The sequence below is a fragment of the Pseudophryne corroboree genome, chromosome 3, assembly GCF_028390025.1.
Source record: "Pseudophryne corroboree isolate aPseCor3 chromosome 3, aPseCor3.hap2, whole genome shotgun sequence".
In the NCBI taxonomy this organism is placed as follows: Eukaryota; Metazoa; Chordata; class Amphibia; order Anura; family Myobatrachidae; genus Pseudophryne; species Pseudophryne corroboree.
In genome coordinates this window covers 34,022,460-34,048,452 of record NC_086446.1, presented here as the reverse complement: position 1 = coordinate 34,048,452, position 25,993 = coordinate 34,022,460, and the positions used below count along the sequence as shown (strand labels likewise).

The 25,993-nt window shown below is 47.3% G+C and overlaps 1 protein-coding gene across 1 annotated transcript in view; it reads right to left on the bottom strand.

Annotated features, from left to right (window-relative positions):
- LOC135057112 (zinc finger protein 420-like) overlaps positions 1–25,993 on the bottom strand; it is a 206,451-nt gene that overhangs the window by 159,268 nt on the left and 21,190 nt on the right. The window contains exon 5 of the mRNA XM_063963011.1: positions 16,688–17,753. Within this exon, the coding sequence (XP_063819081.1) occupies positions 16,688–17,753 (1,066 nt within the window). The remainder of the gene's footprint in view (positions 1–16,687; positions 17,754–25,993) is intronic.

Here is a 25,993-nt window from a genome sequence, read left to right as displayed (position 1 = left end):
TGGGAGGTCCACCATCATGCTGAGGATTTTGAGGAAACAGAACCAGGCTTCTGTTCCTGGGAACCTGTTGGTGCAGGTTTTCTGTATTTTCCCCGACCATCTCTGAAGAAAGTGGAAGGGGCTTGGATTTTTTAACCTTTGCAGTCCGAAAGGACTGCATTGTAGAAGTAGGAAAAGATTTTCTCGTTGGCGGAGTGGCTGAGGGAAGAAAGGTTGACTTACCCGCGGATGCCGTGGAAATCCACACATCCAATACTTCCCCAAACAGAGCCTGACCTGTGAAAGGTAGGTTCTCCACACTCTCCTTGGATTCCGCATCCGCAGACCATTGGCGCAGCCAGAGTCCCCTGCGTGCCGAGACAGCCATGGAAGACGTCCGTGCATTTAGATGACCAAGGTCCTTCATGGCCTCCACCATGAAACCTGCAGAATCCTGTATGTGACGTAAAATAAGAATTTACTCACCGGTAATTCTATTTCTCGTAGTCCGTAGTGGATGCTGGGGACTCCGTCAGGACCATGGGGAATAGCGGCTCCGCAGGAGACAGGGCACAAAATTTAAAAGTTTGACCACTAGGTGGTGTGTACTGGCTCCTCCCCCTATGACCCTCCTCCAAGCCTCAGTTAGGATACTGTGCCCGGACGAGCGTACACAATAAGGAAGGATTTTGAATCCCGGGTAAGACTCATACCAGCCACACCAATCACACCGTACAACTTGTGATCTGAACCCAGTTAACAGTATGATAACGTAGGAGCCTCTGAAAAGATGGCTCACAACAATAAACAACCCGATTTTTTTGTAACAATAACTATGTACAAGTATTGCAGATAATCCGCACTTGGGATGGGCGCCCAGCATCCACTACGGACTACGAGAAATAGAATTACCGGTGAGTAAATTCTTATTTTCTCTGACGTCCTAGTGGATGCTGGGGACTCCGTCAGGACCATGGGGATTATACCAAAGCTCCCAAACGGGCGGGAGAGTGCGAATGACTCTGCAGCACCGAATGAGAGAACTCCAGGTCCTCTTTAGCCAGGGTATCAAATTTGTAGAATTTTACAAACGTGTTCTCCCCTGACCACGTAGCTGCTCGGCAGAGTTGTAATGCCGAGACCCCTCGGGCAGCCGCCCAAGATGAGCCCACCTTCCTTGTGGAGTGGGCATTGACAGATTTAGGCTGTGGCAGGCCTGCCACAGAATGTGCCAGTTGAATTGTGCTACAAATCCAACGAGCAATCGTCTGCTTAGAAGCAGGAGCACCCAGCTTGTTGGGTGCATACAGTATAAACAGCGAGTCAGATTTTCTGACTCCAGCCGTCCTTGAAATATATATTTTCAATGCTCTGACAACGTCCAGCAACTTGGAATCCTCCAAATCGCTAGTAGCCGCAGGCACCACAATAGGCTGGTTCAGGTGAAACGCTGATACCACCTTAGGCAGAAAATGAGGACGCGTCCTCAATTCTGCCCTGTCCGAATGGAAAATCAGATATGGGCTTTTATACGATAAAGCCGCCAATTCCGACACTCTCCTGGCTGAAGCCAGGGCCAGTAGCATGGTTACTTTCCATGTAAGATATTTCAAATCTACCGATTTGAGTGGCTCAAACCAATGGGATTTGAGAAAATCCAAAACTACATTGAGATCCCACGGTGCCACTGGGGGCATAACCGGGGGCTGTATATGTAGTACTCCTTTTACAAAAGTCTGGACTTCAGGAACTGAAGCCAATTCTTTCTGGAAGAAAATCGACAGGGCCGAAATTTGAACCTTAATGGACCCTAATTTGAGGCCCATAGATAATCCTGTTTGCAGGAAATGTAGGAATCGACCCAGTTGAAATTCCTCTGTCGGGGCCTTCCTGGCCTCACACCATGCAACATATTTTCTCCAAATGCGGTGATAATGTTGTGCAGTCACCTCCTTCCTGGCTTTGACCAGGGTAGGGATGACCTCTTCCGGAATGCCTTTTTCCCTTAGGATCCGGCGTTCAACCGCCATGCCGTCAAACGCAGCCGCGGTAAGTCTTGGAATAGACACGGTCTCTGCTGAAGCAGATCCCTTCTTAGAGGTAGAGGCCACGGATCTTCCGTGAGCATCTCCTGAAGTTCCGGGTACCAAGTCCTTCTTGGCCAGTCCGGAGCCACTAGTATTGTTCTTACTCCCCTTTGCCGTATAATTCTCAGTACCTTGGGTATGAGAGGCAGAAGAGGGAACACATACACTGACTGGTACACCCATGGTGTTACCAGAGCGTCCACAGCTATTGCCTGAGGGTCTCTTGACCTGGCGCAATACCTGTCCAGTTTTTTGTTGAGGCGGGACGCCATCATGTCCACCATTGGTCTTTCCCAATGGACTACAATCATGTGGTGAACACTGCTGACAGTGCTATCACATGATTTTCCGCCCAGCGAAGAATCCTTGCAGCTTCTGCCATTGCCCACCTGCTTCTTGTGCCGCCCTGTCTGTTTACGTGGGCGACTGCCGTGATGTTGTCCGACTGGATCAACACCGGCTGACCCTGAAGCAGAGGTTTTGCCAGGCTTAGAGCATTGTAGATTGCTCTTAGTTCCAGTATATTTATGTGAAGAGACGTTTCCAGGCTTGACCACACGCCCTGGAAGTTTCTTCCTTGTGTGACCGCTCCCCAGCCTCTCAGGCTGGCATCCGTGGTCACTAGGACCCAGTTCTGTATGCCGAATCTGCGGCCCTCTAACAGATGAGCACTCTGCAACCACCATAGCAGAGAGACCCTTGTCCTTGTCGACAATTTTATCCGCTGATGCATCTGCAGATGCGATCCGGACCATTTGTCTAGCAGATCCCACTGAAAAATTCGTGCATGGAATCTGCCGAATGGAATCGCTTCGTAAGAAGCCACCATTTTTCCCAGGACTCTTGTGCATTGATGCACAGACACTGTCCCTGGTTTTAGGAGGTTCCTGACGAGTTCGGATAACTCCCTGGCTTTCTCCTCCGGAAGAAATACCTTTTTCTGAACAGTGTCCAGAATCATCCCTAGGAACAGCAGACGTGTCGTCGGGATCAGTTGGGATTTTGGAAAATTCAGAATCCACCCGTGCTGTTGGAGCACTACTTGAGTTAGTGTTACTCCGACCTCCAGCTGTTCTCTGGATCTTGCCCTTATCAGGAGATCGTCCAAGTAAGGGATAATTAATACGCCTTCTCTTCGAAGAAGGATCATCATTTCGGCCATTACCTTGGTAAAGACCCTGGGTGCCGTGGACAATCCAAACGGCAGCGTCTGAAACTGATAATGACAGTTTTGTACCACGAACCTGAGGTACCCTTGGTGTGAAGGGCAAATTGGGACATGAAGGTAAGCATCCTTGATGTCCAAGGACACCATAAAATCCCCTTCTTCCAGATTCGCTATCACTGCTCTGAGTGACTCCATCTTGAACTTGAATTTTTGTATGTACAGGTTCAGAGATTTCAGATTTAGAATAGGTCTTACCGAGCCGTCCGGCTTCGGTACCACAAATAGCGTGGAGTAATACCCCTTTCCCTGTTGTAGAAGGGGTACCTTGATTATCACCTGCTGAGAATACAGCTTGTGAATGGCTTCCAATACCGTCGCCCTGTCTGAGGGAGACGTTGGCAAAGCAGATTTTAGGAACCGGCGAGGGGGAGACTTCTCGAATTCCAACCTGTAACCCTGAGATACTACCTGCAGGATCCAGGGGTCCACCTGCGAGTGAGCCCACTGTGCGCTGAAATTCTTGAGGCGACCCCCCACCGCCCCTGAGTCCGCTTGTAAGGTCCCAGCGTCATGCTGAGGCCTTTGCAGAAGCCGGGGAGGACTTCTGCTCCTGGGAAGGGGCTGCTTGCTGCAGTCTCTTACCCTTTCCTTTGCCTCGGGGCAAATATGAATGTCCTTTTGCTTGCTTGTTCTTATATGAACGAAAGGACTGCGGCTGAAAAGACTGCGTCTTTTTCTGCTGGGAGGGGACTTGAGGTAAAAAGGTGGACTTCCCGGCTGTTGCCGTGGCTACCAAATCCGATAGACCGACCCCAAATAATTCCTCCCCTTTATACGGCAATACTTCCATATGCCGTTTGGAATCCGCATCGCCTGACCACTGTCGTGTCCATAGACTTCTTCTGGCAGATATGGACATCGCACTTACTCTTGATGCCAGAGTGCAGATATCCCTCTGTGCATCTCGCATATTAAGGAATGCATCCTTTAATTGCTCTATAGTCAATAAAATACTGTCCCTATCCAGGGTATCAATATTTTCAGTCAGGGAATCCGACCAAGCCACCCCAGCACTGCACATCCAGGCTGAGGCGATTGCTGGTCGCAGTATAACACCAGTATGTGTGTATATACTTTTTAGAGTATTTTCCAGCCTCCTATCAGCTGGATCCTTGAGGGCGGCCGTATCAGGAGACGGTAACGCCACTTGTTTGGATAAACGTGTGAGCGCCTTGTCCACCCTAGGGGGTGTTTCCCAGCGCGCCCTAACCTCTGGCGGGAAAGGGTATAACGCCAATAACTTCTTTGAAATTAGCAGTTTTTTTATCAGGGGTAACCCACGCTTCATCACACACATCATTCAATTCCTCTGATTCAGGAAAAACTACAGGTAGTTTTTTCAGACCCCACATAATACCCCTTTTTGTGGTACTTGCAGTATCAGAGATATGCAAAGCCTCCTTCATTGCCGTGATCATATAACGTGTGGCCCTACTGGAAAATACGTTCGTTTCTTCACCGTCGACACTAGATTCGGTGTCCGTGTCTGGGTCTGTGTCGACCGACTGAGGCAAAGGGCGTTTTACAGCCCCTGACGGTGTTTGAGACGCCTGTACAGGTACTAACTGGTTTGCCGGTCGTCTCATGTCGTCAACCGACTTTTGCAGCGTGCTGACATTATCACGTAATTCCATAAACAAAGCCATCCATTCCGGTGTCGACTCCCTAGGGGGTGACATCACCATTACCGGCAATTGCTCCGCCTCCACACCAACATCGTCCTCATACATGTCGACACACACGTACCGACACACAGCAGACACACAGGGAATGCTCTGATAGAAGACAGGACCCCACTAGCCCTTTGGGGAGACAGAGGGAGAGTTTGCCAGCACACACCAAAGCGCTATAATTATATAGGAACAACCTTATATAAGTGTTGTTTCCTTATAGCTGCTTAAATATATATAATATCGCCAAAAAATGCCCCCCCTCTCTGTTTTTTACCCTGTTTCTGTAGTGCAGTGCAGGGGAGAGCCTGGGAGCCTTCCTAGCAGCGGAGCTGTGTAGGAAAATGGCGCTGTGTGCTGAGGAGATAGGCCCCGCCCCCTATTCCGGCGGGCTCTTCTCCCGGTTTTTCTGAGACCTGGCAGGGGTGAAATACATCCATATAGCCTCATGGACTATATGTGATGTATTCTTTTTAGCCAGAAAGGTATTAACATTGCTGCCCAGGGCGCCCCCCCCAGCACCCTGCACCCTCAGTGACCGCCGGTGTGAAGTGTGCCTGAGCGCAATGGCGCACAGCTGCAGTGCTGTGCGCTACCTCATGAAGACTGAAAAGCCTTCAGCCGCCGGTTTCTGGACCTCTTCTTACTTCGGCATCTGCAAGGGGGTCGGCGGCGCGGCTCCGGTGACCCATCCAGGCTGTACCTGTGATCGTCCCTCTGGAGCTAGTGTCCAGTAGCCTAAGAAGCAAATCCATCCTGCACGCAGGTGAGTTCACTTCTTCTCCCCTAGGTCCCTCGTTGCAGTGAGCCTGTTGCCAGCAGGACTCACTGAAAATAATAAAACTATCAAAACTTTTACTCTAAGCAGCTCTTTATGAGAGCCACCTAGATTGCACCCTGCTCGGACGGGCACAAAAACCTAACTGAGGCTTGGAGGAGGGTCATAGGGGGAGGAGCCAGTACACACCACCTAGTGGTCAAACTTTTAAATTTTGTGCCCTGTCTCCTGCGGAGCCGCTATTCCCCATGGTCCTGACGGAGTCCCCAGCATCCACTAGGACGTCAGAGAAAAACATTTCAATGTCACTTCTATCCATAGAGTCTAAATCCTCTAGTAATGTACCTGACCCACTTTACTATGGCTTTAGAAATCCATGCACAAGCAATAGTGGGCCTGAAGCAGTGTATACAGGTTGAGTATCCCATATCCAAATATTCCGAAATACGGAATATTCCGAAATACGGACTTTTTTTGAGTGAGACTGAGATAGTGAAACCTTTGTTTTTTGATGGCTCAATGTACACAAACTTTGTTTAATACACACAGTTATTAAAAATATTGTATTAAATGACCTTCAGGCTGTGTGTATAAGGTGTATATGAAACATAAATTAATTGTGTGAGTGTACGCACACTTTGTTCAGTGCACAAAGTTATTAAAATATTGGCTAAAATTTCCTTCAGGCTGTGTGTATAAGGTGTATATGTAACATAAATGCATTCTGTGCTTAGACTTGGGTCCCATCACCATGATATCTCATTATGGTATGCAATTATTCCAAAATACGGAAAAATCCCATATCCAAAATACCTCTGGTCCCAAGCATTTTGGATAAGGGATACTCAACCTGTATTGACTTGAGTGTAGTCTCAATCTAGCGGTCTGCCGGCGGACAGGTAAAACCACCTTTTTAGACAATCTAGATACAGAAGCGTCTACTATAGGAGGGTTTTCCCACTTTTTCCTATCCTCTTCAGGAAAAGGAAAAGCAACGAGAACCCTCTTTGGGATCTGGAATTTTTTCTCAGAGTTTTCCCAGGATTTTTCAAACAATGCGTTTAATTCTTAGATGCAGGGAATGTAAGGGAGGCTTTCTTATGATCTGTAAAGTAAGCCTCCTCGACCTGTTCAGGTACCTTGTCTATAATGTGTAAAACGTCCCTAATGGCCTCAATCATGAGTTGCACTCCCTTAGCAAGGGATGCCTCCCCCCCCAAGTATATCCCCATCACTGTCTTCCATATCAGAGTCGGTATCCGTGTATAATCTGGGCAAGGGCACGCTTTTTTGGGCATATACCAGTGGATTTTGATGAGGTAGTGGGTGCAGAATACGACAAAACCTCTACAGGTTTTTTAAAAACCTGTGTTTCAGTCTCATTATGAGCTATTCTAGATGAAATCTGGGATATCATTCCCTTAATAGAAGCCACCCATTGGGGTTCAGATTCAGAAGGCTGAGACAGTATATTGCATTCCTGAGTACAAGGAATAGACTCTTCTGGAGAAGATACACACTCTGCAGCACAAGATAGACATGGTAATGTGATATATATTACATACACACACAAATGTCAGACACAGTTTCCCCCAAGTACCTTCAGAGAGACACAGGAGCCAGCACACACAGCGCCCCAGTAGGCAGTTATATAATAAAAGCCTGGTGCTGACTGAGTAACCTTAATAGACTACACAGTACTATAATGTGAATAAACACTCTCCCCCCTTCTATAACCCCCTGGTACCGCACAGGATAGCTGGAGTTATGTGGAGGGTCAGCGCTCCCTGTCAGCGTCTCTGATCTGTGATATGCAGGGAGAAAATGGCGCTGGTGAGTGCTGGATCCGCTCTGAGGAGAAGCTCCGCCCCCTGTAATGGTGCGTCTTCCCGCACTTCTGGAGATTATACTAGCCTGAGGTAATGGTAGCTAGCAGCAGTACAGAGTCCCTGATAGCAATAGTGACCAGTGTAGGGTATTGCGCTGGCCCAGGGCGCCCCTCACAGCGCTGCACACTGTACCTCTGAGCCCTCCGGAGCACCGCCATTCTCGCCGGTGACCCGCTTATTGGGGCACCGGCGTCCTACTCACCACCTCGATCTTCTGGCTCTGTAAGGGGGTGGCGGCAGTCCTGCGGGAGTGAGTGGTCACATCGGGGTCTTGCGAACATCACCCTCAGGAGCTTAGTGTCCTGTCAGCGGAGATAGTGGCCATTAACCTCAGAGAGTTGGATGCTACTCCCCCCCTAAGTCCCACGAAGCAGGGAAGCTGTTGCCAGCAGCCTGCCTGTACCTAAACTCTTTGAAAAAAATAAGATTTTACTTACCGGTAAATCTATTTCTCGTAGTCCGTAGTGGATGCTGGGGACTCCGTAAGGACCATGGGGATAGACGGGCTTCGCAGGAGACATGGGCACTTTAAGAAAGAATTTAGGTTCTGGTGTGCACTGGCTCCTCCCTCTATGTCCCTCCTCCAGACCTCAGTTAGAGAAACTGTGCCCAGAAGAGCTGACAGTACAAGGAAAGGATTTTGGTAATCCAGGGCAAGAGATTCATACCAGCCACACCAATCACACCGTAAAACAAGTGAAAACAACCAGTTAACAGTATGATAAACAACAGAGCATCAGGTCAACCCTGATGCAACCATAACATAACCCTTATTGAAGCAATAACTATATACAAGTATTGCAGAAGAATTCCGCACTTGGGACGGGCGCCCAGCATCCACTACGGACTACGAGAAATAGATTTACCGGTAAGTAAAATCTTATTTTCTCTAACGTCCTAGTGGATGCTGGGGACTCCGTAAAAACCATGGGGATTATAACAAAGCTCCCAAATGGGCGGGAGAGTGCGGATGATTCTGCAGCACCAATTGAGCAAACACAAGGTCCTCCTCAGCCAGGGTATCAAACTTGTAGAACTTTGCAAAAGTGTTTGAACCTGACCAAGTAGCCGCACGGCAAAGCTGTAATGCCGAGACCCCTCGGGCAGCCGCCTAAGAAGAGCCCACTTTAGTGGAATGGGCCTTAACTGATTTTGGCAGCGGCAATCCAGCCGCAGAATGAGCCTGCTGAATCGTGTTACAGATCCAGCGAGCAATAGTTTGCTTTGAAGCAGGAGCACCAAGCTTGTTGGAAGCATACAGGATAAACAATGACCCTGTTTACCTGACCCTAGCCGTTCTGGCTACATAAACCTTCAAAGCCCTGACCACATCAAGTAACTCGGAATCCTCCAAGTCAGTAGTACCCACAGGCACCACAATAGGTTGGTTTATATGAAAAGATGAAACCACTTTCGGCAGAAATTGTGGACGGGTCCGCAATTCTGCTCTATCCGCATGGAAAACCAGATAGGGGTTTTATGTGACAAAGCCGCCAACTCTGACACACGCCTAGCCGAAGCCAAGGCTAATAGCATGACCACCTTCCACGTGAGATATTTCAACTCCACCGTTTTGAGTGGTTCAAACCAGTGGGATTTCAGGAAACTCAACACCACGTTAAGATCCCAAGGTGCCACTGGAGGCACAAAAGGGGGCTGAATATGCAGCACTCCCTTTACAAACGTCTGAACTTCAGGTAGAGAAGCCAACTCTTTTTGAAAGAAAATGGATAGGGCCGAAATCTGGACCTTAATGGAACCCAATTTTAGGCCCAAATTCACTCCGGACTGTAGGAAGTGAAGGAAACGGGCCAGCTGGAATTCCTCGGTAGGAGCATTCCTGGCCTCACACCAAGCAACATATTTTCGCCATATACCGTGATAATGTTGAGCTGTCACATCCTTCCTAGCCTTTATCAGCGTAGGAATGACCTCATCCGGAATGCCTTTCTCTGCTAGGATCCGGCGTTCAACCGCCATGCCGTCAAACGCAGCCGCAGTAAGTCTTGGAACAGACAGGGCCCCTGTTGCAACAAGTCCTGTCTTAGAGGAAGAGGCCACGGGTCCTCTGTGAGCATTTCTTGCAGATCTGGATACCAAGTCCTTCTTGGCCAATCTGGAACAATGAGTATTGTTCTCACTCCTCTTTTTCTTATTATCCTCAGCACCTTGGGTATGAGAGGAAGAGGAGGAAATACATAGACTGACTGGAACACCCACGGTGTCACCAGGGCGTCTACAGCTATCGCCTGAGGGTCTCTTGACCTGGCACAATACCTCTGTAGCTTTTTGTTGAGGCGGGATGCCATCATGTCCACCTGTGGCAGTTCCCACCGACTTGTAATCTGTGCGAAGACTTCCTGATGAAGTCCCCACTCTCCCGGGTGGAGGTCGTGTCTGCTGAGGAAGTCTGCTTCCCAGTTGTCCACGCCCGGGATGAACACTGCTGACAGTGCGCTTACGTGATTCTCCGCAGAGCGAAGAATTCTGGTGGCTTCCGCCATCGCCACTCTGCTCCTTGTGCCGCCTTGGCAGTTTACATGAGCCACTGCGGTGATGTTGTCTGACTGAATCAGAACCGGTTGGTCGCGAAGCAGTGTCTCCGCTTGACGTAGGGCGTTGTATATGGCCCTTAGTTCCAGGATGTTGATGTGAAGGCAAGTCTCTTGACTTGACCACAGACCTTGGAAATTTCTTCCCTGTGTGACTGCACCCCAACCTCGGAGGCTTGCGTCCGTGGTCACCAGGACCCAGTCCTGAATGCCGAATCTGCGGCCCTCGAGAAGGTGAGCGCTCTGCAGTCACCACAGGAGTGATACCCTGGCCCTGGGGGATAGGGTGATTAACCGATGCATCTGAAGATGTGATCCGGACCACTTGTCCAGTAAGTCCCATTGAAAAGTCCTCGCATGGAACCTGCCGAAGGGAATGGCCTCGTATGATGCCACCATCTTTCCCAGGATACGAGTGCAGTGTTGCACTGACACCTGTTTTGGTTTTAATAAATTCCTGACTAGTGTCATGAGTTCCTGAGCTTTCTCCATTGGGAGATAAACCCTTTTCTGGTCTGTGTCTAGAATCATGCCCAGGAAAGGCAGACGAGACGTAGGAACCAACTGCGACTTTGGAATATTTAGAATCCAGCCGTGCTGCCGTTTAACACTTCCAGAGAAAGTGCTACTCTGATCAGCGGAATGTGAACTACCGAAGTAGAGATGGCGCTGACAGGTGTTGTGGATCCTCAAGCAGCTAAATGAGAAGGGCTAGTTAAACCCTTTGTAAAGAACAATAGATGAAAAGTAATTCAGCGCTAGTAACTAGTTAAATGAATAATGAGAAATTTATTAATTATGAACATATATCATTGGTTTCTTGTGTATTGACATACATTTTACTGTTGCAACAGATAATAGTAAAAATTGGTGGTACCACAAAACAAAAATTAAAAAATTAATTAAAAGTTCCAAAAAATAGGGCCTAGATCAACACTGCTTATTTGTTGAAGAAAATCTTAAATTGCTGGGTATGTAGCAAGATGCCTTATCCTAGGGAAATGAGTAGACGGTGTTACCAAAGCTGCGCCAGCAGTGAAACGCGTTGGTGATAAGCCTGGGACCTCCAAACCGCAAGATTTGCCGGCAATCCATCTCTGGGAACGGTGATCCGTATGGAATAACTTCAGGGAAGATACTGCATCAGGACCTGCCAGGGTTCATTTCCCACACTAATTCCAGCACGGGACAATCAAACAAGTGAGAGAATCCCCATAACTACGGAGTGCTAACCGAGTGGAGGACTCACTACAGCGAACTGGTAACACCGTCTACTCATTTCCCTAGGATAAGGCATCTTGCTACATACCCAGCAATTTAAGATTTTCTTCAACAAATAAGCAGTGTTGATCTAGGCCCTATTTTTTGGAACTTTTAATTAATTTTTTAATTTTTGTTTTGTGGTACCACCAATTTTTACTATTATCTGTTGCAACAGTAAAATGTATGTCAATACACAAGAAACCAATGATATATGTTCATAATTAATAAATTTCTCATTATTCATTTAACTAGTTACTAGCGCTGAATTACTTTTCATCTACTACTCTGATCAGCAACTGCTCTCTTGATCTCGCTTTTATGAGGAGATTGGTCAAGTATGGGATAATTGTGACTCCTTGCTTCCGCAGGAGTACCATCATCTCCGCTATTACCTTGGTAAATATTCTCGGTGCCGTGGAGAGACCAAACGGCAACGTCTGAAATTGGTAATGACAATCCTGTACCACAAATCTGAGGTACGCCTGATGAGGTGGATAAATGGGGACATGAAGGTATGCATCCTTTATGTCCAGAGACACCATAAAATCTCCCCCTTCCAGGCTTGCGATGACCGCTCTCAGCGATTCCATCTTGAACTTGAACCTTTTCAGGTATATGTTCAGAGATTTTAAATTCAATATGGGTCTGACCAAACCGTCCGGTTTCGGGACTACAAACATGGTCGAATAATAACCCCTTCCTTGAAGGAGGGGAACCTTGACCACCACTTGTTGAAGATACAATTTGTGAATTGCAGTTAACACTATTTCCCTCTCGTGGGGGGAAGCTGGCAGGGCCGATTTGAGGTATCGGTGCGGGGGCATCTCCTCGAATTCCAGCTTGTATCCCTGAGACACAATATCTATTGCCCAGGGATCCAACTGGGAGTGAACCCACTTGTGGCTGAAATTTCGAAGACGTGCCCCCACCGGGCCTAGCTCCGCTTGTGGAGCCCCAGCGTCATGCGGTGGATTTTGTAGAGGCCGGGGAGGACTTCTGTTCCTGGGAACTAGCTGTGTTGTGCAGCTTCTTTCCTCTGCCCCTGCCTCTGGCAAGAAAGGACGCACCTCGGACTTTCTTGTTTTTCTGTGAGCGAAAGGACTGCATTTGATAATACGGTGCTCTCTTAGGCTGTGAGGAAACATATGGCAAAAAATTTGACTTTCCAGCAGTAGCTGTGGAGACCAGGTCCGAGAGACCCTCCCCAAACAATTCCTCACCCTTGTAAGGTAAAACCTCCATATGCCTTTTTGAGTCGGCATCACCTGTCCATTGCCGAGTCCACAGGACCCTTCTGGCAGAAATCGACATAGCATTTATTCTAGAACCCAGTAGACTAATGTCTCTTTGAGCATCTCTCATATATAGGACAGCGTCTTTAATATGCCCCAGGGTCAATAATATAGTATCCTTGTCTAAGGTATCAAGTTCCTCAGACAGGGTGTCCGTCCACGCTGCTACAGCACTACACACCCAGGCCGACGCGATTGCCGGCCTCAGTAAGGTACCTGAATGTGTATAAATGGACTTCAGGGTACCCTCCTGTTTTCTATCCGCAGCATCTTTGAGGGTAGCCGTATCCTGTGAAGGCAGGGCTACCTTCTTGGATAAGCGTGTTAAAGCTTTGTCCACCCTAGGGGAGGATTCCCAGCGTAACCTGTCCGTTGGCGGGAAAGGATACGCCATAAGAATCCTTTTGGAAATCTGCAGTTTTTTATCTGGAGATTCCCAAGCCTTTTCACATAACTCATTTAGCTCGTGTGAGGGGGGAAAGGTTACCTGTGGCTTCTTTTCCCCATACATATGTACCCTCCTGTCAGGGACTGGGGTTTCCTCTGTGATGTGCAACACATCCTTAATTGCTATAATCATATAACGGATGGATTTAGCCAATTTTGGCTGTAATTTTGCATCATCGTAATTGACACTGGAGTCAGAATCCATGTCGGTATCCGTGTCAACAATTTGGGATAGTGGGCGCTTCTGAGACCCTGTCGGCCTCTGCGACATAGGATCAGGCATGGGTTGGGACCCTGACTGTCCTGAGGCTTCAGCTTTTTCTAACCTTTTATGTAAGGAATTAACATTATCATTTAAAACCTTCCACATATCCATCCAATCAGGTGTCGGCGCCGTCGGCGGAGACACCACATTCATTTGCTCCCGCTCTGCTTCCACATAGCCTTCCTCATCAGACATGTCGACACAAGCGTACCGACACACCACACACACAGGGAATGCCCTTTTTGAAGACAGTTCCCCCACAAGGCCCTTTGGAGAGAGAGAGAGAGAGAGAGTATGCCAGCACACACCCCAGCGCTATAACCCAGGAATAACACAGTAACTTAATGTTAACCCAGTAGCTGCTGTTTATATTGTGTTTTTGCGCCTAATTTATGTGCCCCCACTCTCTTTTTACCCTCTTCTACCGTGAATCTGCAGGGGAGAGCCTGGGGAGCTTCCTCTCAGCAGAGCTGTGGAGAAAAAATGGCACTGGTGAGTGCTGAGGAAGAAGCTCCGCCCCCTCGATGGCGGGCTTCTGTCCCGCTTAAATATGCATTTTCTTGGCGCGGGCTCATACATATATACAGTGCCCAACTGTATATATGTTTACTTTTGCCAAAAAGAGGTTTCAAATGCTGCCCAGGGATGCCCCCCCCCTGCGCCCTGCACCCTTACAGTGACCGGAGTATGTGAGGTGTGTGGGAGCAATGGCGCACAGCTGCAGTGCTGTGCGTTACCTCAGTGAAGAATGGAGTCTTCTGCCGCTGATTTGAAGTCTACTTGCTTCTCATACTCACCGCTTCTGGCTTCCGGCTCTGCGAGGGGGGCGGCGGCGCGGCTCTGGGATCGGACGACGAGGGTGAGATCCTGCGTACGATCCCTCTGGAGCTAATGGTGTCCAGTAGCCTAAGAAGCAGGACCCAGCTTCAGAGAGTAGGGCTGCTTCTCTCCCCTTTGTCCCACGATGCAGGGAGTCTGTTGCCAGCAGAGCTCCCTGTAAATAAAAAACCTGACAAAATACTTCCTCTCAACAAACTCAGGAGAGCTCACTGAAAAGCACCCAGCTCGTCTGGGCACAGTATCAAACTAAGGTCTGGAGGAGGGGCATAGAGGGAGGAGCCAGTGCACACCAGAACCTAAATTCTTTCTTAAAGTGCCCATGTCTCCTGCGGAGCCCGTCTATCCCCATGGTCCTTACGGAGTCCCCAGCATCCACTAGGACGTTCGAGAAATAATAAAACTAGAAAAACTCCTAGGAGCTCCCCTAGCTGTGACCGGCTCCTCCGGGCACATTTTCTAAACTGAGTCTGGTAGGAGGGGCACAGAGGGGAGGAGCCAGGACCACACTATTAAACTTTTAAAAGTGCCAGTGGCTCCCAAAGGACCCGTCTATACCCCATGGTACTAAATGGAACCCCAGCATCCTCTAGGACGTAAGAGAAATCCTGCCACTGCTCAAATGCCGACATGGGTTGTGATGCTTCCGTCGGACTGCCGAACACCAGGATCCTGAACATACATATGCCAGGGCAGCTGAGGGTCTGTCCCTGGGGGAGATTAAGTTTAAGCTGCGGAAGGGGAGGTTAGGGTTAGGCTGCGAGGAGGGGGGAGGGGTTAGGTTTAGGCTGTGGGGAGGGGGGATTAGGGACCATTGGGGATGATTAGGGTCAGACTGAGTACAGAGGGTTAGGGGATTAAGGATATCACTGCTCGTATTCTGACCACCAGCATCCCAAGCGATGGGATCCAAAAACTATCCCGTCTTATACAAAGGACACTTTATCATTTTGTAACCGGTGCGTGATTTGTAAATATATTGGCATAATCATGTTTTTCAATGTTTGAGAAATGTTTATCAATAGTTTGAAAATATGAATTTTCGTATTGTGGGTTTTAATAGGTTCATTTAATTACTTATCAGCTGCAGAAATGAAACAATGTGGAGGCAGAAAACACCATATACAGCGCTGAGTAACAAACACTTTCCCCCTTCCAGTCTCTGTTCCCATTATCTCACCAGTCACATTATTTCCCCATGGTCAGTGCAGGCCGATCAGTCATTGCTCCTTCCCAGTCACAGGAGGTCATTGTGTGATGTGTATAATCCTATTCTCTAATAGTACATTTTACCCTTATCAGACAGACATGCCATAGCAACGCCATACCGTATATATCAAGTGCAAGTGTGCGATTCCATATATACGCCGAGCTGCAAAAATCCACTGTGTGCAGTCTCTGCGCAGCCCAGGACTTATTCCTACACTGCGATCAGAAGAGGAGGATCGGGGCCGGAGCTGACGTCACACACCCTCCCTGAAAACACTTAGGCACGCCTGCGGGTTTCCGTACACTCCCAATAAACGCTCAGTTACCACCCACAAATGGCCTCTTCCTGTCAACGCCCGTGCAATCGGATTTTTCGCATCATCCTCTCGCTGACCGGTGATGCCCTTTGTTGTTCTCGGACATGCGTACGAATGCGCAGATAGGACCTGATCGCCCGCTGTGCGAAAACGTATAGCAGCATGCGTACGAATGCGCAGATAGGACCTGATCGCCCGCTGTGCGAAAACGTATAGCAGCAATCAGATCTGAATCACGCCCAGGGGTAAATTTACTAAGATGGGAGTTCTATTTAAGATGGGATGTTGCCCATAGCAACCAATCAGATTCTACTTCTAATTTATCTAGCACCTTCTAGAAGATAATACCTGGAATCTGAAATAGAACTCCCATCTTAGTAAATTTACCCCCCAGTGTCTCCTGGTGTCCTATCATTATACTCTCATTATGTACAGTACATCACGTATGAATATATTACCCCCATCACCTTACATAATCACGGCTTTCACATTTACAGATTTGAACGGTTTTACGCATTTACTACACTATCAGACTGATGTGTATATTTTACCTACACTTTACAATGACTCTCTTAATAATTATAATTCACGTTCTATGTATACTAATTCTGCAACAGGCATCCTGATACGTAAAGGGCAGCATGTACAGTCTTACGATTCAAAATGAACATGTATAGCCCTTAAATTCAGAAGTGACAAAAAAAATTGAAAAACTGGGTCACCCCACTTCACTCATCCCAAAATGCCCCTCGCTTGCTCCAACATGCCATAAAATAATAACCTCTCAGATCTCATAAGTTCTGAATACTCGAGTACATGCCATTCAGACCTCTGAACATGTTCTTGTATCAACCAGACATCACATGCCAATCACCTCCTCATGTGAATTTTCTGATGTGTAACAAGATGTGATTTCTGTGTAAAACATTTCCCACACTCAGAACATGGAAATGGTTTCTCACCTGTGTGACTTCTCTGATGTATAACAAGATCTGATTTCTTTGTGTAACATTTTCCACACTCAAAGCATGGAAATGGCTTCTCGCCTGTGTGACTTCTCTGATGTATAACAAGCTGTGATTTGTGTGTATAACATTTCCCACACTCGGAGCATGAAAATGGCTTCTCACCCGTGTGAGTTCTCTGATGATTAAAAAGAACTTCTTTTTGTGTAAAACATTTCCCACACTCAGAACATGGAAATGGCCTCTCACCTGTGTGACTTCTCTGATGTTTAACAAGAGCTGATTTCTGTATAAAACATTTCCCACACTCAGAGCATGGGAATGGTTTCTCACCTGTGTGACTTTTCTGATGTGTAATAACAGCTGATTTCTGTGTAAAACATTTCCCACACTCAGAGCATGGAAATGGTTTCTCACCTGTGTGAGTTTTCTGGTGTTCAGAAAGATGTGATTTCTGTGTAAAACATTTCCCACACTCAGAGCATCTAAATGGTTTCTCACCCGTGTGAGTTCTCTGATGTTTAACAAGAACTTTTTTTTGTGTAAAACATTTTCCACACTGAGAGCATGGAAATGGTTTCTCACCTGTGTGACTTCTCTGGTGTTCAGCAATATGTGATTTCTGTGTAAAACATTTCCCGCACTCAGAGCATGGAAATGGTTTCTTACCTGCGTGACGTTTCTGATGTATAACAAACACTGACTGATGTACAAAACTTTTACCACACTCTGAACAGATAAAGACTGAATCACCTGTATGAGCTATACTGTGTGGAGCAATATTTAAGTTATCGGGAGAACATTCCCCATGATCAGAGGGATCAGATGATAGATCAGCACTCTGGGGTACAGGATGAATATTTAGAGTAACGGGGATGTCTTCTGGAGAATCCTGTGTGATGTTATCTTCTATTTTAAAATCTGAAGACAAAATGAGATCTCCCTCCGAGGTCTTCCTGCTTGTGCCTCCATCTGCTGGAAATACATGTATGAAAATAGAATTTTGTTAACTTGAGGAGCAAATTAACACATAAAGTAAATAAGATTTTTTTGCTGAGCAGATAAAACATTGGCTTAAGACAGATCTGGATCCATCTGATAAGTGTGTGAGCTTTCACGCTTGTCCTATTGGCCTCTAAGAAGCCCCGGCTATCCCCATGAGTGGAGAGCAATACTGCAGGAGGCCCCTCACACGCTAATATGTTTCTAAATGTATCAGTGTCCGAGCTATCAAGGTGCGGGTGAGTAGTGGGAATGTTCGTTATTTCATACCAATACTGCTTTATGAAAAGAGGGGCATCAACTTCAAAGGTCCCATGTGCCTCATACATAGTGTCAGACACAAGCTTATGGTGATCCCATCAAAGTGCAGACATTCCTATCTTAAAAGCAGTAATGCCATCAAGTTTTTCTTGGTAGGAAGCAGTAAGCCTAAGTCCAGACATCCTCCTCTGGGCCCTATGAATTAATTTAGAATGCCAAATGGGAAGGGAGAATAATGTGATACTGAGGAGCCTTTGAGTTTCTCCAGTTCCAGCTAGATCTGATGTTGAGAACCCCCCACCCAGTCAGGCCTCTGAAGAATTCACCAAAATCCTCTTAAACTGGATTATTATTATGGGCAGTAAGATATACACCGATCAACCATAACATTAAAACCAACGTCAAGTGAAGTAACATTGAGTATCCTGTTAAAATGGCGCCAGTCAAGGGGGTGGGATTACTAGGCTGCAATTGAAAATTCAGGGTCTTGAAATTTCTATGTTGGAAGCAGGGGGAAAAAAAAATTGTACTAACGGTAAAATACATTTTTCAGAGTCCATCTAGAGGACTACAACATACATAATCTACTGAAGCAGATATCCCCCCAATCCCTCCCACCAAAAGCCAAACACAACATGCAACACCATATCAAACAACCAGGGAAGGGACTACGGAGGGGACTACGTGTTGTCCAGAAAGAATTTATTTTATGGTGTGTACAAAAAATCCTCTTTCCTTCTATCTGGGCGACACTACAGACTGTGAGACTTCCCTAAGCAAGACTCAAGAGGGAGGGGAGTACGCGATTGTTGAGCAGTGGACACCTGATGCCCAAGATAGACAGCTGTGGCCACAAATGTGTGGAACCTATAAAAGCAATTGAAATATGCACAAAGGACCAAGAATCCACAACTGCACAAATGAGGCATCCTACCATGTTGCCCAGGAAGAACTCAAGGCCGGAGGAGTATGTCTAAGGATAGGGCAGCAGTCACTGGCTAATCCAGAAGGTACATGCTCCGCAAACCACAGACTACATGGAAGCAGGACCGCCTCATCAGTGAGTGCCATAAAGGACCAAGAGACTATCTGATGTCAGATCTACATAAATCTACAATGCCTGGTCAGAATAGGAAGAACAAAATAAAATGGTAACATGATGTCTCGTTCAGCTGAAACTGGGAAAAACACTGTGATCTGGAAGGCCGGCTAAGTGCAAAGCAGTGCCCGGACAGAGTTGAAAAATATTAGAGAACAAGCAAACAGCTGTCAGCTCAGAGACCCACCTACTGGAAGCAATGGACAACAAAAATAGTCGTTATGGTAAGAACTTACCGTTGATAACGTTATTTCTCCTAAGTCCACAGGATAACATTGGGATATGATGACACGACAACGGATTTGCACCAAACGGTCAAAGCTTTCGGCCTCCCAGCTTGCAACGGGCCCATCCATATATTCCCACCTCCTGGCTCAGGCAAATCAGTTGTTTTTCCAAAGATCAAGGCAGGAGCATCATAGAAAGCCCTAATCAGGCAAGAAGAACACACATGCACACCCTTCCGTACAAGAAGGAAGAGGTTAGTGAGTAAAAGGATCCTCAAATCAGGTGCGTCAAGGTGGGATCCCTGTGGATCATGTGGACTTAGGAGAAATAACATTATCAATGGTAAGTTGTTACCATAACGACTATTTCTCTGGCAGGGTCCACAGGTTATCCACAGGATAACATTGGGATGTCACAAATCAATTTAGTGGTGGGGACGCTCATGATTGGACAGGAGAATCCTTCACCCGAATTCAGCATCTTGAGAGGCAAAGGTATCAAAGGCATAATGTCTAATGAATCTGTTAATGGAACACCATGTGGCTGCCTTACATATCTGTTCTGCTGAGGCACCAAGTTGTGCTGCCCATGATGGACCCACCTTACGAGTAGAGTGAGCAGAGAAATTAGCCATAACAGGGAGATCAGCTTGAGAATATGCTTCTGAAATCGTCATCCGAAGCCATCTCGCCAGTGTCTAATTGTCAGCAGGCCATCCTCTCTTGTGAAATCCGTAGAGAACGAAGAGAGAATCTGTCTTTTTGATGGCACTGGTACGATCCACGTAAATCCTTAAGGCACGGACTACGTCCAACGATGCATCTCCCGCAGAAAGGTCCGGCCCCTGGAAGGCCGGGACTACAATTTCTTCGTTAAGGTGGAATTTAGACACCACCTTAGGAAGATACCCAGATTTAGTTCTGAGAACTGCTCTATCTGGATAAAAAAAATTAGAAATGGAGGACGACATAACAATGCCCCTAAATCTGAAACTCTCCTAGCTGAAGCAATGGCCAGAAGAGAACTTTTGCTGTGAACCATTTAAGATTCACTCTTTTAAGTGATTCAAATGGGGCAACTGGAAGGGCCTTTAGGACTAAACTTAAGTCCCAAGGCAATGTAGGAGGAACAAAAGAAGGTTGAAAGTGCAGAATTCCCTGGAAAAAAGTGCGGACATCCTGTAGGTTAGCAATTTTCTTTTGGAACCATACAGTCAATGCTGACACTTGCACTCTCAAGGAAGCCACTCGTAAACCTTTATCCATTCCTGCCTGAAGGAATGCTAAGACTCTGGAAACTCTGAAACACCTAGGGTCAAATTTCCGATCACTGCACCATTGAATATAGGTTTGCCATATTTGGTGATAAATGTGAGCTGAGGAAGGTTTCCTTGCTCTGAGCATTGTTTGAATTACTTGTTGTGAGAATCCTCTTACCTTCAGGATAGAGGTCTCAAGAGTCATGCCATCAAAGACAGTCGATCCAGGTGTTTGTGTTAACTAGGACCTTGAGACAGTAGATCTGGACGTTGAGGGAGTAGGAATGGAGCATCCATCGACAGTCTCTGCAGATCTATGTACCAATATCTTCTGGGCCAAGCCGGAGCTATTAGTATCACGGCGCCCTTTCCTCGTTTTGCCTTTCGCATCACCCTGGGTAATAAGGCGATTGGTGGAAACACATAGGCCAGACGAAAGTCCCATCTCACTGACAGGGCATCCAAAAAGATCGCTCTGGGATCCTTTGTTCTTGACCCGTATGCAGGAACTTTGTTGTTCTGACTTGATGCCATGAGAGCTATCTCTGGACAACCCCCACTTGTCTACCAGGGTTTGGAAGACCTTGGGTGTAAAGCTCATTCGTTTGCATGAATGGCGTGTCAACTGAGAAAATCCACTTCCCAGTTTAGGACTCCCGCTACGAACACTGCGGACAAGGCTGGATGATGAAATTCTGCCCACTTTAGTATGTGACTTACCTCCTTCATTGCTTTCTGGGTGTGAGTTCCTCCCTGATGGTTGATGTACGCTACTGCCGTCTCATTGTCCGAGCGGATCTGAATTGGTTTCCCCTGAAGGACCTTTGCATGAATCAGTGCCATGTATATGGCCCGAAATTCCAATATATTTATTGGCAGGCAACTTTCTTCCTTGGTCCACTGCCCCTGGAAACAACTTCATCCTGACACTGCTCTCCAGCCCTCGGCATCCGTTGACAGAATTTCCCAATCTGATATCCAAAAGGGTCCCCCTTTGTTCAGATGGGATGTCTGTAGCCACCAGGCTAATGACCTCCTTACTTCCAGAGTAAGGACCATAGTCTGCATTTTTATTGTCTGATGAAAACCATTCCATTTGGTAAGGATCAGACGTTGCAGAGGCTTCAAGTGAAACTGAGCATACTCTACCATGTCGAATGTTTACATCATCAATCCCATCACCCGCATTGCTGCGTGAATGGATACCTTTCGACTGTGTAGCAGCTCCTCAATCCTTGACTGAACTTTGGATATTTTGTTCAGAAGTAAGGTTACTCTAGGAAGGCTTGAATCCAATACAGCCTCCAGGTCAGTCATCCGCTGTGACAGAACCAGAGACGACTTTGCCCAATTTATGAGCCAACCGTGCTTCTGCAGACACTCTATTATCTGTTGCAGATGACACAGAAGCAATTCCTGAGATTGTGCCAGGATTAATAAATCGTTGAGGTATGGAAAAATTCTCATCCCCTGTTGGCGGAGATAAGATGCCATTACCACCATAATCTTGGTAAAAAATGGAAGGGCCTGGAACTGAAAATGCTGTTGGAGGATAGTGAACCTGAGATAGCACTGATGGGACAGGGCTATATGAACATGTAGGTAAGCATTCTGAATATCCAGAGAAGGTTGATTCTATATCGGAGTGGGAGAAGGGACCTTCTGACGTACCTAAGGGTGGAGACACGTCACCAGGGGGAGGAGCTACGGCTGAACAGGGTACCCGAAAAGTACCCTCGCGGGCTCGCTTCGCTCGCCACCTGATTACTAAAGGTAATAGTTGGTGGCGTGGATAGTAGAGCAACTATCCTGCTGGCCTAGCTCCTCCCCCTTGTGTCGTGGCTCCTCCCCCTGATGGAAAAGGTTCCTTAGCCCACTTGAATCTAGCATCAACCATCCAGAGATACCATAAAATCCCCTGGGTCCATGGCCAAAATGATGAAACGTAAAGTCTCCATATGAAACCAAGGCACCCAAATGTACTTGTTCAGCACTTTGAGATTGAGTATGGGCCGGAACGACCCATTTAGCTTCTGGACTAGAAACAGGTTGGAGTAAAAACCCTGTCCTCCTTACGCAGGAGGAACTGGAATGACTACTCCTAACTGAAGCAATTTCTGAACTGCCTCTTGCAAAGCCCTGGCCTTCGTTTCTACTGAAGATGGGCTGGTACAAAAAAACCTTTGAGGTGAACCGTGAAATAAAGCTTCTTGCATCCAGGCATCTGTGGTGGACTTCTGCCAGATCTGTGCAAAATGAAGAAGTCGGCCTCCCACCCTGGCCTGATGGCTTATCTCCTGATTTGGAAGCCGGGCCTCTGGTAGACCAATGCTTTTTAGTTTTGCCAGACTTGTATTGGGACTGTTTGCCATCACCTTTTCCTTGAGACCGAAAAACGGGAAATTTAGGCTTGAATTTGTGTGTGGAAGGAAACTTCACTTTCTTGGAGTCTGCTTCTGACTCCAAAATACTGGTTAATTCCTTACCCAAAAAAATATCTCCAGTAAAAGGCAAAGACTCCAGAACCTTCTTGGATTCTGAATCAGCTTTCCACGTACGTAACCAAACTGCTCTGCGAGCGCTACTGCTGAAGCTGATGCCTGAGAGGCAATTGTACCCATATCCAATGCTGCTTCTTCCAAAAACACTGCCGCCTGCTTGAAAAGTGTATATGGGATTTTTGCTCTCTAGATGCCATTGAAAGATCCTCCTCCAATGCATCAGCCAAGGCAGCCACTGCTTTAGCCAACCATGCTGAAGCCATGGCTGGTCTTATGATTGCCCAAGACAAGGAAAAAAATAAGATTTTAAACCTACCTGTAAATCTTTTTCTCCTAGTCCGTAGAGGACCATGGGTATAGACGGGCTCCGCAGGAGACATGGGCACTATAAAAAACTTTAGAATGGGTGTGCACTGGCTCCTCCCTCTATGCCCCTCCTCCAGACCTCAATTAGAGAAACTGTGCCCAGAGGAGACGGACAGTACGAGGAAAGAATTTTTGTTAATCTAAGGGCAAGATTCATACCAGCCCACACCATCCACACCGTATAACCTGGAATATACGAACCAGTTAACAGCATGAAACCAAACAGCGTCAGACCGAGACTGATCAAACTGTAACATAGCCCTTAAGTAAGCAAAAACTATATACAAGTCTTGCAGAAATAGTCCGCACTGGGACGGGCGCCCAGCATCCTCTACGGACTAGGAGAAAAAGATTTACCGGTAGTTTAAAATCTTATTTTCTCTTACGTCCTAGAGGATGCTGGGGACTCCGTAAGGACCATGGGGATTATACCAAAGCTCCAGACCGGGCGGGAGAGTGCGGATGACTCTGCAGCACCGATTGAGCAAACAGTAGGTCCTCATCAGCCAGGGTATCAAACTTGTAGAACTTTGCAAAAGTGTTTGATCCCGACCAAGTCGCCGCTCGGCAAAGCTGTAATGCCGAGACGCCTCGGGCAGCCGCCCAAGAAGAGCCCACCTTCCTAGTGGAATGGGCCGTTACCAAATTTGCTAACGGCAATCCAGCCATAGAATGAGCCTGCTGAATCGTGTTACAGATCCAGCGAGCAATAGTCTGCTTAGAAGCAGGAGCGCCAACCTTGTTGGCCGCATACAGGACAAACAGAGCCTCTGTTTTCCTAACCCGAGCCGTCCTGGCTACATACATTTTCAAGGCCCTGACTACATCAAGGGACTTGGAATCCTCCAAGTCCCCTGTAGCCACAGGCACCACAATAGGTTGGTTCATATGAAACGATGAAACCACCTTAGGCAAAAATTGAGGACGAGTCCGCAATTCTGCTCTATCCACATGGAAAATCAGATAGGGGCTTTTGTGAGACAAAGCCGCCAATTCAGACACCCGCCTTGCAGATGCCAAGGCCAACAACATGACCACTTTCCAAGTGAGAAATTTTAATTCCACCGTTTGAAGAGGATCAAACCAGTGAGATTTCAGGAACTGTAACACCACGTTAAGGTCCCATGGTGCCACTGGAGGCACAAAAGGAGGCTGGATGTGCAGCACTCCCTTTATAAAAGTCTGGACTTCTGGGAGAGAAGACAATTCCTTCTGAAAGAAAATTGATAGGGCCGAAATCTGTAACTTAATGGAGCCTAATTTTAGGCCCATATCCACTCCTGTCTGTAGAAAGTGGAGAAAACGGCCCAGATGGAAATCTTCCGCAGGAGCATTCTTGGCTTCACACCAAGATACATACTTTCTCCAGATACGGTGATAATGCTTCGCAGTCACCTCCTTCCTAGACCTTATCAGAGTAGGGATGACTTCTTCCGGAATGCCTTTACCAGCTAGGATTCGGCGTTCAACCGCCATGCCGTCAAACGCAACCGAGGTAAGTCTTGGAACAGACAGGGCCCCTGTTGCAACAGGTCCTCTCTGAGAGGAAGAGGCCACGGATCTTCTGTGAGCATTTCCTGAAGATCTGAATACCAGGCCCTGCGAGGCCAATCTGGAACAATGAGTATGGTTTGCACTCTTTTTCGTCTTATGATTCTCAATATTTTTGAGATGAGTGGAAGAGGAGGGAACACATAGACCAACTGAAACACCCACGGTGTCACCAGGGCGTCCACTGCTACTGCCTGAGGGTTCCTTGGCCTGGCACAATACCTCCGAAGCTTCTTGTTGAGGTGTGACACCATCATGTCTATTTGAGGAAGTCCCCAATGACTTGTTATCTCTGCAAAAACTTCTTCATGAAGTTCCCACTCCCCTGGATGGAGATCGTGTCTGCTGAGGAAGTCTGCTTCCCAATTGTCAACTCCTGGAATGAAGACTGCTGTCAAAGCGCTTACATGATTTTCCGCCCAGCGAAGAATCCTGGTCGCTTCCGCCATCGCCACTCTGCTCCTTGTTCCGCCTTGGCGGTTTACATGAGCCACGGCTGTGACGTTGTCTGACTGAATAAGAACCGGTAGGTCGCGAAGAAGATTCTCCGCTTGACACAGGCCGTTGTATATAGCCCTAAATTCCAGTACGTTGATGTGTAGACAAGCCTCCTGGCTTGACCATAGTCCCTGGAAGTTTCTTCCTTGTGTGACTGCTCCCCATCCTCGGAGGCTCGCGTCCGTGGTCTGACCATGTTCTGGAGTTCCTGGGCTTTTTCCATCGGGAGAAAAACCCTCCTTTGTTCCATGTCCAGAATCATGCCCAAGAAAGTCAACCGGGTCGTTGGAACCAACTGTGACTTTGGTAGATTGAGAATCCAGCCGTGTTGCTGCAGCACTCTTAGGGAGAGCGAAACGCTTTGTAGCAACTGTTCTCTCGATCTCGCTTTTATCAGGAGATCGTCCAAGTACGGGATAATTGTGACTCCCTACCTGCGCAGGAGCACCAT